Source organism: Falco peregrinus, chromosome 12, assembly GCF_023634155.1.
Source record: "Falco peregrinus isolate bFalPer1 chromosome 12, bFalPer1.pri, whole genome shotgun sequence".
NCBI classification, from domain to species: Eukaryota; Metazoa; Chordata; class Aves; order Falconiformes; family Falconidae; genus Falco; species Falco peregrinus.
Window position 1 is genome coordinate 14,818,912 of NC_073732.1, and position 19,406 is coordinate 14,838,317.

A 19,406-nucleotide genomic window follows, 5' to 3' on the forward strand; every position below is an offset into this window, starting at 1 on the left:
AAAATCTATAAATCCACTCCTTTATAAAATATCATGAAATATCATGGAGTTCTGCACTGCAGAACCAATGAATCCTTACTGGATTTTTCATCCAAAATAGAAATCAGAGAACAGCAGAATTTTTCCTCTTGGGCCTAGATATTCTTCCAGCAGTGCTGTTAGCCAAACCTCTCCTACAAATTACACTGCCACTGAGTATATAACAGCCATTGCCTATATATCACAAGAACTGTAAATCTTAAACATAAATTAAAAAAATTAAATTAAAATTAAAATCCAAATATTATATATTCCATTAATAAATTATTTGCATGTGTTATTAACTAAAAGTGTCATGAATCTCTCTAACAAAATCAACTCTGCACTTCCAAGTTTAAATCAAATAACCACCAGTAAAGCAAGTAATAAAAAAAAAAAAAGACCTCTTGTTTAATCTTAAATACCTTTACATTTAGCATAATTTAGAAGGCTTATTTTGGGATTGCATAAACAAGGATACTTTTCATGCCTACTAAATATTAGCATAGTCTATCTCATATAATGTATACCCCATTGGATTACTCCACATGGATCAATAATAAAGAACAGAACTTCCCATTAGCAAATGCTCTAACATCCATCTAAAGACCCTAAAAAGGCCAGAGGGAAAGGGGAAAGTTTCTGCATTTCAAGGGTTCTGGGATATGGCTGACAGCCTTACTGGGTTTCATTTTTATTATTTAGCCCTGACAAAACCTCTCAGTTCAAGCTCCAGAAGCTTGCTGTTCAGTGAAGGGGAGGTACTGAACATCATGACCTGTTCTTATTTTCCTGGACTGAATAATAATTACCAGTTTCTTCAAACGTGTGAGCAGTGCCAGCAGTTTACCTAGTTCAGAAAATAGGATGGGACAAAGGCAGCATAAAGCAGACAAAATATTTAATTAAAAACTATGTATGAATCAGAAACAAGCAAAATCCTAAACTTTACATATTCTGTTGTAAGCCTTCCTGTGAGAAAGCAAAGTCAAATGTGAGCAACATAGTGAACAAACCAAGAGGCAGTTTTGCTTAGGTAGGAAGACCTTTGGCAGCAGAAGAAGGGGGAAAAAATTCCCCAACCCTTCTACAAACATTCTGCTGCACAGTAGTAAACCCATATAATCACATCAGGGAAGGAACTTCACCTTTTGCTATGGAACATCTCAAGGCAGGAGTATTACAGGGTTTTATAGAAAAAAATAGTATTTATACATATAAAATTGATTTTATATTCTGTAATTTTATATATTTTAGTATCATTTTTCTTCTCTTTGGCCAGGCTCTTGGACCAGATCCTCTGATGACATTACACCAAAGCAGCAGCTAAGCTGCTGCACTGCATGGCAGGAGTCCTTAGTCATCACTGAACATCACAGGTGTGATATACTGACTGCAGAATACAGCATGGGGCTTTGGGATACCTTTTCTACCATTTCCATGAAGCACTACAGCAACATTTCCACATCAAAATATATCTTTTTTTTTTTTAAACTGTTTTAAATAATTCACAGAAAATGTAAGGATTTCAGGTAGCTGTGATGTTCAGGAGGCAGTGGATCAAAGCATGGTCTCTCTCTCTCTCCTCCTCCTTCACACCTTCCCAGCAGATCTGATTTCAGGGTTGGAAGCTGAGAAGTGCAGAGAAATGTAAGAAGGAGACATAAATTAGTAGCAAAAAGCCTCTGTCTAAAACTGGACCTGCATGGTCCCAGTGCTTGAAATACCTGTATTACAAACTAATTTTACAAACTGGTTGCAATCAAGTTGGTAAAAATAATACTGTTTTGATCATGCTCTATCAAGCAAAAAAGCAAAATGATTGAATTTAAACATCCAGACTTGCATGGGTGTAACAGCAGAATCTGGACACTGAGTTTAAAGCAGCTATCTTATCTTTGATGCCTAAACATTTCCATGTGTACAGACAAAATTATTTTCCAAGAATGGTGTTAGTTTATGTTCTGCAGCTTGCTTTTTTGCTTCGTCAAGGCCTTTTCATACAAGTTTAACAGAGGTGTGTCCAACAATTAATTTTCAGATAAATTCATGAAAGTGAGATTAGACTATGGCTACATGATGAAATTGTTTGCACTCTGTATGGTTTTCTTTGTTTCGTGAAACCTACTATTTATGGAAATAGAAAATTATTCATTTCTTGAGAAGTCCAGTTTCTATGGAAATAGAAAATTATTAATTTCTTGAGAAGTCCAATTTCATGTTTAATCATTTGACTTCCTTCTATGAATAAAAGGAACTTTTCACGTAGACAATATCCATGCCTCAGTCAGATTTGATTCCACAGATTTCAGTAGCATGCATTTGATTTATTATTTTTTCCCTGTGATGTCTCACAAATAGCTAATACACTTGCTTAAGTTAGACAGGTTCTCCACTCATTTTGAACTTCATTTTATTACGTGTTCACAGAGAAACAAAGAGTGCCAAAATTAATTCGTTCAACTTAATTTGCTACCCCATACTCATAATGAGTGAGCTTTCACTATAGTTTTTGCAATTAGTGTTTTAATAATGTTGTTCAAGCATAGATTATAGTCCAGTTGCTTTGGGAAGAGTTTTATGAATACTTCTGATCAACTAAGAACCATGAGTCTTCTGGAAAAGTGTTACATGAACAAATTGATGTGCAGAATACCCGATTAATCTGTTTGGAATTTTTGGTTTGGTGGTTTTTACATGATTTTTTTGTTGTTTTTTCCTTTTTTACAATATGACATGAAATGTAACTCCAAAATCTGGTAGAAAGTAAAACAGGAATTAATTTTAATGATGTTTTAATATATATGTTTTGTTGGGGAGGAAGGCAGAGATTTAGCTGAAGTTCTACTTGATCATAGTGGAGTTCTATGTTCTTCTTCAGCTTGTGAATTTGGGTTACTTGAATAATTTTAAATTGAAAATTTTATTCATTTCTAAATGGTCTTGTTTTTCTGAAATGGCAGAACTATCTGACCTTTGCCCAGGTACAACAGCAGTTGATACAACCTGCCTCTCAGCAAAGGACACCAGATATCAAAATCATTCAGAGTGGAAGGTTACTATCCAAGTGCTAAGCTTCAAACTTCAAGTCTACAGATGAAAAACAAGCTATGCAGGAGAAGAACGTTCACCATTTACATGATCCATGAAGGCAAACACATACAAAACCCAAAACAGAACAGATTGATTATCCAGCAATCTGTAAAAGAAATTTCAGTTAGGCCAAAGTGTGGAATCAATCTGCTCAGTCCACTTGCTGATGTTTTTTTATGGACCTGGACTCTCCTGTTGTCATCTGTCTTTAGTCCCACTCACAGTGATCCTGCTGTGCTGTGTTAACTCTAGTATAGCATCACGCTCTGGATCATATTTAGCTGGATGAAATGGAGATTCATCTGTCTGTCTAAATCCTTCTGTTAAAACTGGAGGTGAATGATTGCACATTGACAGCCTGATTTACCTTCAGCCCCTGCAGAGTCCAGAACGGGAACTAGGGGAATACTGAGAATGACAATGTGCTAACAACCCATATTTGATATCCTGGAGAGGCCTCAACAGTGGGCATATACTCCTGTATCTCATTATAGAATAGTTCTAGCACTGCCTCAGCAGCATCTGGTTCTTGCATTGCTGGAGACATTATCTAGGCATAAATGTGCTGATCTACACCAGAAGAGAAACTCCTACACCCATCAGATACTGCATGAAGATGAGAGTTTAAAGTTTAACTGGCTTCTGTTAGAATAGCGAGTGTCTAGTTGCTCATGTACTTTTTTAGATTATAAACTTTTTCCTGTAGGTGTGATCCCTCACTAACTACCACGTGCTCATCTCAGTGCTTTAAAAATTGTAAGGGGAAGGACCTTATGCTTTTTTGCATCTTTGAGCTGTTGCTGAGTCCTCCCATGACCCTGCTAGCCTTACAGATGCCACAGAATAGGCTTGAGTATGAGAACCTGCCACACTTGTGCATGACAGAAAGCCCATCCCAAGAACAAGCTAATTAAGCAGATGTCCTGTGTCAGGTCAGTCCTTCTCATTGCTTCATTAAATATCTTTTTTCTGTTTGGCACAGAACAGATTGTTGGTGCTTGGTTTCTGGCAATTCTGGGACTGCCAATACCTTTATCCACTGCTTTTATTTTAGTGTATTTCACACTTTTTTCAAGCAAATAAAAATCTGAATGTATATGGTATTACAACAGCTTCTAGCTAGGGATATAAAATACTTTCTAAACACTAAGCATCTGTGCATTGATCATGTAATGAAGCTGCAATACACTCAGTCTTAATTATGACTTAGACATCAATGGTAAAAAAATGATACTCTTTGCTGGGTAAAAAACTGGCTGAATGGCCAGGCCCTAAGAGTGGTGGTGAATGGAATTAAAACCAGTTGGTGGCCAGTCACAGTTGGTGTTCCCAGGGCTCAGTACTGGGGCTAGCTCCATTTTAGATCTTTCTTGACAATCTGGACAAGAGGATCAAGTGCACCCTCAGTAAACTTGCAGACAACACCAAGTTGTCGGGGTGGGGGTGGTGGAAGTTGTTCTGCTTGAGGGCAGGCAAGCTCTGCAGAGGGGTCTGGACAGGCTGGACCAATGGGCCGAGGCCAGTTGTATGAGGTTCAATGAGAAGAAGTGACAGATCCTGCACTGGGGTCACACCAGCCCCACACAGCGCTACAGGCTGGGGCAGAGCGGCTGGGAAGTGCCTGGTGGGAAAGGACCTAGGGGTGCTGGGTGACAGCTGGCTGGGCATGAGCCAGCAGTGTGCCCAGGTGGCCAAGAAGGCCAACAGCATCCTGGCTTGTATCCAAAAGTGTGGCCAACAGGACCAGGGCAGCGATCATCCCTCTGTATTCGGCACTGGAGAGGCCGCACCTTGAATGCTGTGTTCAGTTTTGGGCTCCTCACTACAAGACAGACGCTGAGGTGCTACAGCATGTCCAAAGAAAGGGCAACAAAGTTGGTAAAGGGTCTAGAGCTTAGACTGGAGAAGAGGAGGGTCAGGGAAGACCTTACTGCTCTCTACGACTACCTGGAAGGACGTCGTAGTGAGATAAATGTTGGTCTCTTTTCCCAAGTAATAAGACAAGAGGAAATGGCCTCAAATTGCACCAGGGGAGGTTTAGATGGGGCATGAGGAAAAATTTCTTCACCAAAAGGGTTGTCAAGCATTGGAACAGGCTGCCCAGGCAAGTGGTTGAGTCACCAGCCCTGGAGTTATTAAAGAGAGGTACAGATGTGATGCATAGGGACATGGCTTAGTGGTGGATTTGGCAGTGCTGGGTTAATGGTTGGACTTGATATTAAAGGTCTTTTCTAACCTAAATGATTCTATAATTCTATTTCACAGGAGATACTTTGGCAAGATCCACCAACCCTACAAAAGAACAGTTACACATTTCACTGTTTCTCACCTGATGCGTCAATAGCAGAAGTAGAAACACATCCCAGAGTCATGAGAGCTACCTTTTTTTGCTCCATACCCTAGATCTTATCACTCCCATTCTTTCCTCTCCTTATCCAGTTCCTGTTCACACACATTAAGTAGCATCCGCAAATGTGGAGGGGAAAAAAAAAAAAAAGATACCGACACATAGATACAAAAATAGTAGGATATAAACATGTCCCAGAGCACTAAAGCTGAAAAAGCTTTTGATGACTTAAAAGATGCAATATTAATAATATATAAAGGCAAAAAAAGTACCAAGAAAGCTTGGAGCACATGCTGGATATCAGATTCTGCTGATCCTGACCTCTTCAAAGTACTGCCAAAAATCTTCAGAATATATTAAATAGTATTAATCTTCAAAACTAAGGTTAGAACATATTACCTTAACAAATGAATTATGATAAGGGGGTCCTCACAATTCAAACACATGTGTCTGGTCTGGGGCACATGTTAGGATTTTGCTATATTACATACATAAGCAGTGTTAAGATTTGGAATTGAGCAGCTTCTCACTGATCTTTTAGGTCATAATAAATATAAAACAATATTGAAAAGATCAAATTGTCAATCAAGGATTATAAGAACTGGCAATATTTTGTGACTAAAAGATAGCAGACTTTTTAAAATATAGCTCAACAAACTACCTTATTCAGGAATTCTGTATCTACTGAAACTCCTAGAAAAAGACATTATTTATCCTCAGAGTTTTGGACTCGGTTTGATAACAAATGGGATGAAAGGCTTCATAGGATAAAGGAGGCTTCTGAAATGCTAACATTGATGTGTGTTTTTTCCATTTATCAGTCTGTGGTTAGCCTTCATAAGCTTTTCAAAGTGGAGTACCAGAGTTACTTCTATTTCTAAAACTGAAATAAGAAATTACTACCAAAATGAATTTCAGCTGGAATATAGCCAATTATTAGCATCAAAACATTTTAGAGCTCATGTCACTAGACACAGGGAATACTCTTTGTGAGTGACAACATCATAGAAAACTTTATTTTTAATCATCAAAAAAGCAAACAACTGCAACAAAATTACAATAACTGCTACTTTTTCTCAGCTGTGCTCAAAATACATGTCCTGAAGGAAATTACTACACACTCTCCTTTTGAGATTCAGCTGGTTTTGTTACTTTTTTGATTAAAAAAATTAAATTTTTCTTCTTAATCTCTTCAAAGAGATAGGTAATACTAGCCTCTGCACTCAGTATCATGTAGTAAAGGCCTAGGTTTACTCAGCCATGGCCAACTGATGTGCTCTTGGCTTGTAATCAGATGCTAAAAAGAACAGATGGCTTAACCAAATTTAATTTGCTATTTTATTTATCCTTATGCTACCCCTTTATCATACAAATATTAAACGTTTATATTATACAGTTAGAAAAACAAGACAATGCTTAGAGCTAGTTTATGAGCTAATCTGATGAATAACCATCAATCCTGAGATGTAAAATAAATCACTTAAGTAGGATTCCAGGTCATTGGTTTTTTTTTCTGACAGATGGAAACAGCAACGACTGTCATTAGAAATTATAGTATTCAGTAATGCTTGCCAGCTCAGCCGTTGATGGCAGTAATGCTGTGTCAGTGATTGTTTGGAGAAAAACATACATACAATAAAAAAACCCCATCATCTCCAACTGCATGAAAAAGCAAAGAATTTCTTAAAAGTAAGCTCAAGCATTGAAATCTGGCAGTCTACTATTTCCAAGATGCTTCTCAGTGCTCGACAGGGAATGATGACATCTGCAATTTGTTTGATTACTTCTTGTGATCATTTATTCATTGTGAGATCTGGGCTTGATCATCTCCACGTTATTGTCTTAGCAGTGTTCATGGGATCAGACTATTTTATCTGATACTGTAGACCTCATCATCGTAAAGTTAAAACTTCTGAAGACTTTGCAGTATTGTTTTGGCACTCTGTCAGGATAACTCCTGCTGTCATCCTTCTTAGGAGACGTGACTCAAAGTAAGTTTATTGCGGGGCAAGAGCCTGCAGTGCTACAAATTAGGTCATTAATTGTAAAGTAAGTTCAAACCCTATGGTTTGGCAAAGACGGTTTTGGATAAATAGGCTCAGTGCATTTTTGGAGTCTCCTTTTAGGAACATATTCGTCATGGGTCATATTGTTAAGTATAAATTGCTGCATTTTTGGTACCTTTATTTTAATAATGTATTTCTAGGTATTCTGTATATAAGGCTGCTACAGCCTTACTGAGCTAACTCCAGAGAACCTCATAAAAAATCAGGTGCAGAGTCTAATGCCACATTCATGCTTAAAATGGTCATTGATAATTCACATTTCTGCACTTTGAAACTGTAACTGTGTATTTAATCTGAGATGAATATACATTAATTTTCCAATATTTTTTTACATATTATATGATACACACACACACACACATATATATATATATATATTTCTGTAAAATAGCAGACATGGAGTCAAAGAACATCTTCAAGATTATCTGTGCCTGAGCCCCTTAATTTGTCTGGTCACTTAGGCACAACAGAAAACAGAACTGAGCTCATAAATTCAATTCTTTATATATTTATACACTGATTCATTTAGAGGCTCCCTGTTGAAAACATCAGTCACCTCAGGACACAGCATCAATAAACAATTAATATTACATTTAATGCCAAGTACTTGTTAATGAAAACTAAACAGATGCAAGTGCAGTGATGCAAACACACTACCATTTCTCAGATAGTTTAGGCAAAACATGAAAGGTAAAGTAAAAAATGCTTTTGCATGACTATATTTCATTTGATCTTCTTAGCCTACTTATAATGCCCACTGTAGTGCTTAACTTTAAAGATATTTACCTCTGATCCTTACATGATCGAATTAGTGAATATGCAAGAATCAATGAATGTATTATGTGGAGCATATGTACAACTCTGCTGCTACTAGAAATTTCTACACTCTTAGTTCTGCAGGCACCTGCCTTACTCATAAGTCTCAGTGAAGTGACTGAGGAAAGAACAAGTCCAGTACTTCTCTATTGGGGAATAAAAGATAATTGGTACATGCCGACTGGGTTTCCTCTTGCTTTGTCAGCCCCATGTAATTCAGCAAGAGAGACGATACTGTGCCATTAAGACCAGTTATACTGCAACAACATCTGATAAGACATCTACCATTACATAATGTAACAATAAAGTATCCAGCAACCAAATGAGTGCAAAAAACCCAAAATGAATCAAAATTCACATGCAACAGAAAAGAACAAAGTTAAATTCACTTCCTCATGTCAAGTGTTTATGCAACTCAAGTAGCAAGATCCTTCAGCCAGCCCACCCCCCTTGAGACTTTCAGCTGTTTTCACAGGTGTGGAGTAAAACACACATTATAAAAGGTATGCAAATAAAACAAGGTCATCTATCAGTTGATCACTGAGCTGTTCTGCTGTATAGCTGATAAAAAGCAGGACAAAACAGGTTATAAAAGCAGCACGGAAGAGCTAAAAACATTGGGGGGGTTTCCTTAAAAAAAAAAAAAAAACATGTGGGTGCTCTTACTTCTAATAGGTGCTGCAGCTGTTTCTGCTCACCTGCAGAATCTTGCCTTTGATGGGTAAGAACAGACATCAAGTTTCATATTTGCACAATTTCTTCTGCATGAGCAGAACCTTCCAATTGACTTACCCGTTTCAAACCCCGTCTTTCTCTTCCCCTTTCAGGCAGAAGGTGTTTCGTGTGATTCCACAAAATGATGAGCAGGTGGAAATCATCAATTCCCTTGCCAGCAACATGCAGGTAAAGAACTTGGGGAAGGGACTCTATTGTATTTGAAAGGAATGGTTTTCCTCTTGTTCAACTAATGTGTGTCTAAAAAAAAAAAAAATCATGCAACTGAATTAAAGACCTAATCTTGATTCCATTCAAGTTAAGCTGTAGTGTTTCTTCAGAAGGAACAGGACAAGGTGATAAAGCTAGAGCTATACAAATACATTACGATACCTTTTTAGAAGCTAGTTAACCCAGTCTGAATATCAAAGGGCCTACCAGAATTTATTAATAAACTAATCTGAAATGCTGTATTCAGTGTGGGGTACTTTCAAGAATATATTAGATAAAACATGGAAATTTCAGCTACAAGAACTTTTACCATTGTAGGCAAAACATTTTGCTCACATAAATCTAAAATTCCACACTCCCAACAAACTGAACTTTTCTTTGGCCTCTAGTCGCTCATGTCATGTTTTCTTCTCTGACTTTCTTTTAAAGCTTCCTTTCTCTCCTACCAAGCTGCATGTTTCTTACTGACCTTGATGTAGAAATATGATGACACAATGACATAAGGAAAAACAATAAAGATAGCAAATATGTTTTCAATATTTTTCTTCAGCTTTGATGTTGTAAAATAGCTGTTGGTGAAAAAGACACCATTATCTGTAGGATGAAAGGATGGTATTTTTAACGAAGTACAGATGTGGAGAACTATCATCAACAGGCTAGCATAGCATGCTGGAACAGTATTCTGTAGAAGAATATACTATTGGAATGGTGCTACCCTTATTAAGAAAGCTAACATACCATGCTTGCTTTTAAGTGTGTAGTATAAAAGGATTGCTTGTCTTCTTTTTCTTTTAAGTAAAGAAAAGATCCCTGAACTACCATTGTTATATAAAGGAATCAGTTAGGACTGATATAGTAGTATATTCTGGAATAGTCATCTCACTTGAAGACACGTAGTTCTTGAATATGCCCATCAGCCCCCAATTTCATTTACATTCACGAGAAGAAAGGCTTAAAAGGCACTAGATTTGCAAACCAGCTTTGCTTTCATTGGCCTTTAACAGGGCGCTAAATCCAGAGGTTTGGAAGCTGACTTCAACAAAAATATGTGATACGGCAATAGCACTGTTGTTTGTCCACCCAGAGTTAAACACCTTTGAAAGGCACAGGTTCCTTGTACCAACTTCAGTGAACTGAGTCTTAAAAGTACTCATAGAGACAACAGTCTTTCCCAGCTAATTGACATGAAGTATTCATGTAGCATCCCTCTGCTACTGAGTCAGGAGTCTGTCTCTGTCTAACACTTAGAGACAGAAGCCTCCACTGAAATATGTACAAAGAACGAAAGAAGTTGTAAGGATAGTTACAATATTCATAAGTGTATGCATTCAGACGCTGTAGAATACTTGACATTTGTGAAACTGTCACTGCCATCTCCAGAATTCTGCCATATAAATTGCAGGGCCTAATAAAATCTTCTTAATCATTTTCCAGTTAAAATTTAGGTTGATAATTCTAGCAAGCACAGTCAGGTCAGTGTAATAGGATAGGAACAAAATTTGGTATATTAATCACAATCAATATCACCATGACACATACACCCACCTAAAAATCACAGCCATACGTATGTATTTGTTTATTTATCGACCTTATTTCAGGTTGACTTTTGGCAGCCAGACTCTGTCACACTGGTAAGGCCAAAAATGCAAGTTGATTTCCGAGTTGAAGCTGACAAGTCCTTTGAGGTTGAAGGTCTTTTGAAAGAAAATGGAGTAGAATATAGGTAAGTTTGTTCTCACTACTTTATTTTGAATAAGAAATTAAATACGAGGAAAATGTGTTTGATCTTTTTGTATTGGTCAACTGATCCTCCCGTCACAAACTTCACCCCTCCTCTGCTGGGTTCAGCTTCCCTATGGCAGGCAGTTCCAATGGACTGTAGGTGCTCCACATTAAAGGTGTGGGGTGGAATGCTGACAGAGGTAAGAGGCAGGAAGCAAAGGCTTACTACCAGGAACCTCCCAGAGGTGGAAGCTCACTGCAGTACAAAGGCTGGAGTATGGAGGGGATGAGAAAGATTTCCCACTAAAGGTGAAATGTAGCAAAGGTCTAGAAAGAGCCACAAAGTACACCAGACAGGTTGGCATATAGTATCGGGGAACTGAAGTCAGAAAATGGTGAGCTTCAAGGGCCACCATGAGGGGCTTCCCACTGAGTCCTCTAACTGCAGAATAATAGCTAGGGGAGCAAAGCGCCCAGCTGGTGGCAAAGAGAAGACAGTTATCAGGTGAAGGGCCAATGGGGTGGGGAGAAGAGATTTCCAGGACAGCCTTGGGCTTACTCAAGTTGCACAGCAGATGCATGGCAAGGATTTCTCCAGTGAGAAAGCTCGTAATTAGCTTAAATATTTTGTAAATATATTACCTAGAAGAAAGCCCTGAGTTTCCGCAACCGAATACAACTACCCGTAAGTGGAGGGAACAGATTACACTGCCACATTACACATCCCTGGGAACAGAAACAGTGTGGTGAATAGCACTAATGGAATAGTGAGGAGAGAAAAAAGCAGGACCAGGCAGCTGCTTATACTTCATATCTTCCAGTCACTATGCAAGCATTAACTGAGAATGAGAAGTTGACTTTGGGCTGGGGTGGAGTGGGGTTGTTTGTCTTCATTTTAGCTTCACCTGAGCATTGCAAATTGGCTGAGCCCAGCTTGATTATCAGGCTTCTTTGATGTGTAATGGATATTCTATCATCATGTACTTAGACACTGAAAGTCACTGTGACTTGATCGCAGTCTCACAAGTTCAACTGACTGAGTGCAGAGGTTTTGTCTTCCAGCCCCATTGTTTTTGCCACCAGATCAAATGCTTCACTGGACACCACACAGATCTCATGACACATGACTTTTATGATCTGCTAAATCCAAGGGTAATCCAACCCGAAATTTACTGGCCTCATGTTAACCATGTCTGATTTGGATGCCGCTGGGGGAACAGAATCTAAAAACACTCTAGAAGAAATCGTGTTCAATAATGTCACAGCCCACATACAGCACAGGAATCCGATTTCAGTGGAATTTCCTCTTTGGCAAAGGAGGAGTTACTATACATGTTTTTAGTTTTTCCTATAATACTCATGAACTCCCTCAGGTCCATGCACAAATCTTTTGATTGCAGCAAAGGCCAGAATGTCTGGAAGGCGTCCCTGACAAACTTGAGTGGAGCGTCCTTGTGACAACCCAAGCTGCTACAACTCCTTTGAAGTGCAGCTATGGTGCCCTGACATCATGTCAATGTAGTCACTTGCACTGTTTGTTCTGAAGGCTGGTGGTGCCTCACAAAAAGGCCTCTTACTCTTCTATCCAAATCAGAAATTATCAAGGACATATCCTGGATGAGTAAGATTTGTAAGAATGTTAAGACAAAGAAAAACAAGAGGATTTCATTTTTTGATAGCCAAGGTTAAAATATAAGCAAAAGGTCCTCAAGAGCATGCTCAGTGATGAGCTGTGCCTTTGTGTCAGCCCCAGGGAAAGGTGAACAGGAGAGATCCAGCCACTCCAGACAGGATGCTGGTGTTTTCTCACTGTTGTGTGTTCTAATTTAATAGCCCTATTCACATGCAGTAAAGTAGTTTGGAGGATGGATAATGCCACCTGCAACAGAGTTGTCCAACCACACCTAAAATTTGGAAGCTTGGTTTGACAGAGAATTTAATCTGGCGAACATTGCTGGGTTGCTGCATGGGACTGTTACTTTGCTGCAGTTTAACTCTCCTTCAGTGCCATAAGCTCAAGAGAGAGCCCCTTTTCTTATTGAGGCAGAAGCAACCTGGCAATACAAGGTCAGCCCAGAGCTCATTTTCTGCATGCACTCTGTCTTAGCATTGCCATTCTTCCTAAACCAAACTGTTGCCACCCTGGAGGTTTGTTAGTATGGGAGTAAGTAGGCAGGTGCTCGTTAGGGGGAATCTATTGCTCCCTGATCATTCTGGTGGCAAAGCTGAGGCAGGAAGTACATTGAAACTGGAACCTAATATATCTTATTTTCAAATGCATAGAACAGACCACCCCATCACCAGCCCCCACCCCCGGCATTTCACTTCACAATCCATGCAGCTTTAATTCCAGGAAGACCCTGAAATGTCCACCTGGTGCTTCCTTTCCTGCTAGTAAGTTGTATGTTTCTCTTTACGCTTTTCCTGGTGCCTTGCAGAGTTTTGATTGACAACCTGCAGGCTGCACTGGATGCCCAGTTTGACAGCAAAGCTCGTACCACCAGACACAGCTATGAAAAGTACAACAACTGGGAAACGGTAAAGTCTAGAAGTTTACCACTTTGTCAGCTTGGTACCTTAACCTCTGTAGTAAAAACAGCTTCTGATATGTTTCTAGCCCTCTTTCTTTTTCCTCTTCTGTTCCATCCATCAATATGATAACTCTTTCTCTAAACTTTCCTTCCTCTTCTCCTATATTGCTCATTACTGACTTAATCTGTATAACCCATCCCCCTACACCTATTTCCTCTACTTCTGCTCACAGTGCTGCAAAGAAACTAGCAGAAATCCAATGACCAGGCTGCCATGCTTCAGTACTGATTTGCTCTTTCCTTTTCACTCCTCCCACCTTCTCTGCTAAAAATCTTGATACCATTCCCTGCCCCAATGCTAGCCTTCATCTTCCACCATAAGCTCTCCAATCCTCCCTACTTTTTTCACAGCCATGCTCATTTTTCCTGACATGTAGCATCTTGACCATGTCACTCTTCACATCTTTGCAGTGGCTCCTTATCATCCATTGCATCACAGTTCTTATACTTGCAAGTATGACGATCTCCCTTTCATGCCTTTCCTTGCAAAAAACTCTCATTTTTGTGCCGATCATTGCCCACTAAGCACCTGTTACATTTGCAAACAACAAAATTTGTATTTTGTCTCCAGGTGGTATCTTTAGAACATATACAGAACTAATCAATTTTCTTCCATTAGAACTCTCTGAAAAAAAGAAAAAGTCTCCTTTTACAAGGCTATTTAAAAATAAGAACAAAACTTCTTCTGACTCTGCAGAGGTTATTGGCATGCAAAAACCCACCATCATCTATAATGTCAACCATTATTTCTAATATTTCCTTGCCAGTTTGTCTAGATCTGTCTGCTGTTTCCTGCCTTTTCCTTAGTTTATAGATAGCTGTTTGGGCATGGAATGCTTTTATGTGTGGATGTGACAACTTTTTTGTGAGCTCCTGAAGGCCCCTATAACAAAGGGAATCTGGTCCAATATTAGGATAATGAATGCTGTTACTACTTCCCTTAAATAGAATGAAGGAGATATTCTTTATTTTGTATCTGACATTAGTGAACAGTTCCTATAAATCCCTGTCCAGCACTTCTGTCAGTAATTCAAAAATTATGCTGAATAAAAGAGCCATGACACTGAAAAACACTACAACATGTAGAAGGTTTAAGACACTCGGTCTACGTAGCTTAAAAAGAAAATCAGTTTTTGTTAAGAGAGTTTAAGGAGTGACTCCAGGTCTTGCTGGAGTCTTCTCTTCTCCAGGCTGAACAACCCCAGCTCTCAGTCTGTCTTCATAGGAGAGGTGTTCCAGCCCTCTCCTCATCTTCATGGCTTCATGCCCCTCCTCTGGACTTACTCCAACAGGTCCATGTCCTTTTTATGGTGGGGGCCCCAGAGCCGAATGCATTACTCTAGGTGGGGTCTCATGACAACGGAGTGGAGGGGGAGAATCACCTCCCTCGACCTGCTGGTTACACTTCTTTTGATGCAGCCCAGGATACGGGGCTTGCAAGTGCAACTATCAGGTCATATTGAGCTTCTCACCAGCCAATACCCCTAGGTTCTTCTCCTTAGGGCTGCTCTCAATCCATTCTCTGCCCAGCCTGTAATTCTGCTTGGGATTGTCCCAATCCATGTGTGCACATGGCCTTGTTGAACTTCTTGAAGGTTGCACAGGCCCAGCTCTCAAGCCTGTCAGATCCCTCTGGATGGCATCACTTCCCTCCAGTGTGTCAATCATACCACACAGCTTGGTGTCATCAACAAATTTGCTGAGGGTACACTCAATAATTCTTGGAAATCTACAAACTGTATTAAATATTAGGTCAAGTTAGATGCCCTGAAGGACCATTCTGGCTTGAATTCTGTGAATCAATTAGTCTGGACCTGAGGAACAGAGATTCATTAAATTTAACCTCTTTATTAAACAGATAGCTGCTTGGACTGCTGATATTGCTGCTCAGAACCCAGACCTTGTCTCTCGCAGTGTAATTGGGGAAACATATGAAGGACGGCCAATGTACCTTCTCAAAGTAAGTGCTTTGATTTCTTTGTGACAGACTTCCTCTATTAACCTTCACAAGAGTATGACATCTATTAAAACACCAACGATGCTAAGATAGTATACATTTTGCAGAAAATCTAATACATTTTGTTCACTACTTCTATGATTTTTTTCAACCTTTAAGGTTTTTTTTTCTAAAAAGGGGCATAATGAATTATTCGAAGTTCAGTCATATAAATTCAACCACACTCCCGAGAGCTATTTGAATGACCTTTATGTTCTTTCCATCTGTTGTTTGTAAACCCATTTACTCTGAAAAGATCTATAAATGTCAGTCTTTCTAGCAATAGGCAACGAATTTGCATCTTCATTATATGTAATTTCATGCCGGTTTTGGCTGAGGTAGAGTTAATTTTCTTCATAGTAACTAGTATGGGGCTATGTTTTGGATTTGTGCTGGGAAGCGTTCGTGTTTCAGGATGTTTTAGTTCCTGATGAGCAGTGCTTACACACAGAGCCAAGGGCTTTTCTGCTCCTCATACCACCCTGACAGTGGAGCAGGAGGGGACACAGCCAGGGCAGCTGACCCCAGCGATATTCCGTACCATATGGCATTATGTTCAGCAATAAACTAAGGGGAAAGTGGGCTGAGGGACGGTTGCTGGCTGACTGGCTGGGCATCGGTCAGTTGATGGTGAACAACTGTTTTCATTTGCATCATTTGTCTTTCTTGGGTTTTATTTCTTTGATATTATTATTGTTGTTGTTGTTATTATTTCAATTATTTAACTGTTCCTATCCAAACCCATGAGGTTTCTCTCTTTTACCCTTCCAGTTCTTCCCCCTCATCCTGCTGGGGGCCGACAGTGAGCAAGTGGCTGTGTGGTGCTTAGTTGCTGGCTGGGGTTAAACCCTGGCAATTTTTTTAGCATAAGTCTTACAAATATAGTAGATACAATGCCTCAAATAAAGGCAAAAGGATAAAGATTACGTGCCCAAAATTGCATAAGCATTTACAATAATACATTATTGAAGCAAACAAGATCAGCTTTTAAGAAACACTACAGGAAATAAATCAACACTGCAGAATAATGAAATAATTGGAGGGGATGGGGGGGAGCTTATCTACATTAATAAAAATGAAATTATTAGAAGTTTGTTATTTTAGCTTGAATATCATGGTCAGCTACAGCTGAGAACACTCTATAGATTTCCATTTAATCAAGGAATGCTGTATTTGTATAAAGTTTGACTGGTTAGGTCAGCAAGCTGACTTGTTCTGAATACAAATTATTTTGTTCAAGACCTGTTTTCTTTCTTGTCTTTTTACCTAGATGGGAAAAAGTCATCCAAATAAGAAAGCCATCTTTATGGATTGTGGTTTCCATGCAAGAGAGTGGATCTCCCCTGCTTTCTGCCAGTGGTTTGTGAAAGAAGTCAGTAAGCTTAATGATAAAAAAAATCTTACAATTTGCAACTATGTTTAAGAAAATCTTAGTGAGCAGCAAAAGCTGAGGTCACTGCAGATTGCTTTTTTACCTCTAAATACCTGTCTGCACATTCCTTCTCTCACCTCAGGTGGTGAGGGTGTAACTAGTTAAACCAGATCTTAGTGGTTGGACCTGCAATCTTTCAGCAGCTTAAGACTATGTAAAAGCACGTGTAAGAGGGACTGACCACTGCAAAGGTTATTACCAGTCTATAAACTCCTTTTTACACCTGTAGCCAGAGAAAGGTGAGAGATAAGCAAACAAGTCTAGTAACACTATAAACATAGTCATGTCCTTTACATAGTGGTAAGGATTAGGGAATAAGGAAATTCAACGGCACAACAGACAGGGTGGGAACCTACCCTCAGCTAAGCACAGAGTGCACAGAGGAAATGTACCCAAGAGAGAAGGAAGACTATAGATGAAGCTCCCTGAACTCCACTCAGGAAGAGTGAAATGCATATACACCCCTTTGAGCTTCCACTTCAAATTGTATGGAATAGTTTCTAAAACATTAAACTATATTGAGGAAAGAGCTGCACAGGTAAAACTAGCTTCACTTCAAGCTGGGATACTTTAGGCCTTGAATTAAACAATTTTATCTCCTTTGTCTTTTCCTTCTCCTCACCATCAATACAAAGCAGGTGGGACCAATCAAATGCTGCATAGTCTTCTCTACAGAGAAGAGGTATATTCCCCCTCAGCAGGGGAAGATCATTCAGTTTAGCAGAATGACTCATTGATTTAATCCCAAATTTTGTAAGAATTCCTGCTTGAAGATGAAAACAATCAACAAAACAAAACAAATCCAAACAACAGCAAAAAACTCCAACCAAAACAAAACCAGAGGCATCAGCTGGAATTTAAAACCCAAGTAAAGCCAAAGTATGTGAGTGAGCCATGCTGGCAGAGCCATCGGTGGCAAGTATAATCTGTTTTATCAGACAGCCATGTGGTTTTGCATAGGAAGGAGGGGAAATTGAAAGTGACATCTCAGTGGAGTCAATGGGAATGTGATTTCATTATCTCCTAATAAGGCTGCAGACAGTATGTGCTACCATTTTTCTCTTAGCAATTCACGTCACTACAGCTGTCATTTTCACTGTCTGGTCACTTAACTCATGGGTATACCTGACACCAGCAGTGGCTCTGCTCAATAGATCCAAGTGTGGACAGGCAGAAGTGTTTTAAAAGCATAGTCCTCTAAGTGTCATCAGCGGTTCACCTGGGATTGCTTCTAGACATAAAAGAAAAGCAAAACTAGAGAAAAACACAAGCAACATGGATTGTTATATGTATCTCAATAAAAAAAAAAAAAAAAAAAAAAAAAAAACAACAACAGAACAACCCAAGCATAAAAAAAAAACCCAACAAAAAAACAGGAAACAGTAAGTTCTAGTGATCTGAAACTGCTCTTCTAGATTCTAAACACAACCTTCCCACTTGCTAGTTACAGGACAAAAGATGCCTTTCTCCATTGCATTGCTCCCTGTGTTATCCTTTACGTCCATGTAAAGGAAGCATGGCTGCAACATACTTAGAGCAAATTCCCATGATCGTTGCATGCTCCCTTGACACTGATACGTATCTGTGAACAAACATACAAACTGCCAGGCTATGAACAATCAGGATATACAGGTTTATGGAAGCAGTTCTTATGTCTGTTATTCAATATATATGTCTGGAAAAGTGCAGGGGAAAATCTGCCTCCCTATGAATATGTGCGTCCACAGCATTACGACTGGAAATGTGTAAGGATGTATTTTGGAACTATTGTCTATAATCGGTCATTGATGACATTTCTCTGAAAAACAAATTTAAAAAATGGGAATAATATAATGATTTTTCCTTCTTGCATAAATTAAACCCAAACCTTTAAGGTGACAGAATGTAGGGAGAACATATGGACAGGAACTTTGCTCTCTGTAAACAAGAAGCTAGTTGATGGAAATCTCTTTTCAGTGATTTATTATCCTCTTCAAAATCAACATTGCTTCAACATATAATATCTACCAGAATGAGATGACTTTCTAACAAACAGCAATGTGGTTTGGGTCACTGTGAGTTGTCTAAGTATATGTAATTTCACAAAGCTGTCATCTCATGTGATGGAGTGACCTGGATGACTTTGCCCACCCCATTCACTAATTCCTGATCCAGACCCAGGCCTTTAAATACACACTGGAGATACAGATCTCTGAAGGCATCATCAGCTTTTTCTACTTTTCTCCAACTAGGCTGTTGAGACCTATGGAAAAGATCCTGTCATGACCACACTTCTCAACAGATTGGACTTCTATGTTTTGCCTGTTTTTAACATTGATGGTTATGTTTACACTTGGACAAATGTAAGTACGTTCTTCTTTCTCAAGAAGAGTATTGCTGG

The 19,406-nt window shown here is 39.1% G+C and overlaps 1 protein-coding gene across 2 annotated transcripts in view; it reads left to right on the top strand.

Moving 5' to 3' along the window:
• The window catches only part of CPB1 (carboxypeptidase B1), a 66,784-nt gene that overhangs the window by 36,556 nt on the left and 10,822 nt on the right, over positions 1-19,406 (top strand). The window contains exons 1-7 of one of the 2 annotated variants that reach the window (XM_005237724.3): positions 8,955-9,061; positions 9,168-9,243; positions 10,884-11,008; positions 13,446-13,545; positions 15,457-15,558; positions 16,865-16,966; positions 19,258-19,368. In XM_005237724.3, coding sequence (XP_005237781.1) covers positions 8,991-9,061; positions 9,168-9,243; positions 10,884-11,008; positions 13,446-13,545; positions 15,457-15,558; positions 16,865-16,966; positions 19,258-19,368 — 687 coding nt within the window. In that variant the 5' untranslated portion in view covers positions 8,955-8,990. Of the gene's footprint in view, positions 1-8,954; positions 9,062-9,167; positions 9,244-10,883; positions 11,009-13,445; positions 13,546-15,456; positions 15,559-16,864; positions 16,967-19,257; positions 19,369-19,406 lie in introns of those variants that run through there. The other variant, XM_055817401.1, reaches the window with a different exon arrangement.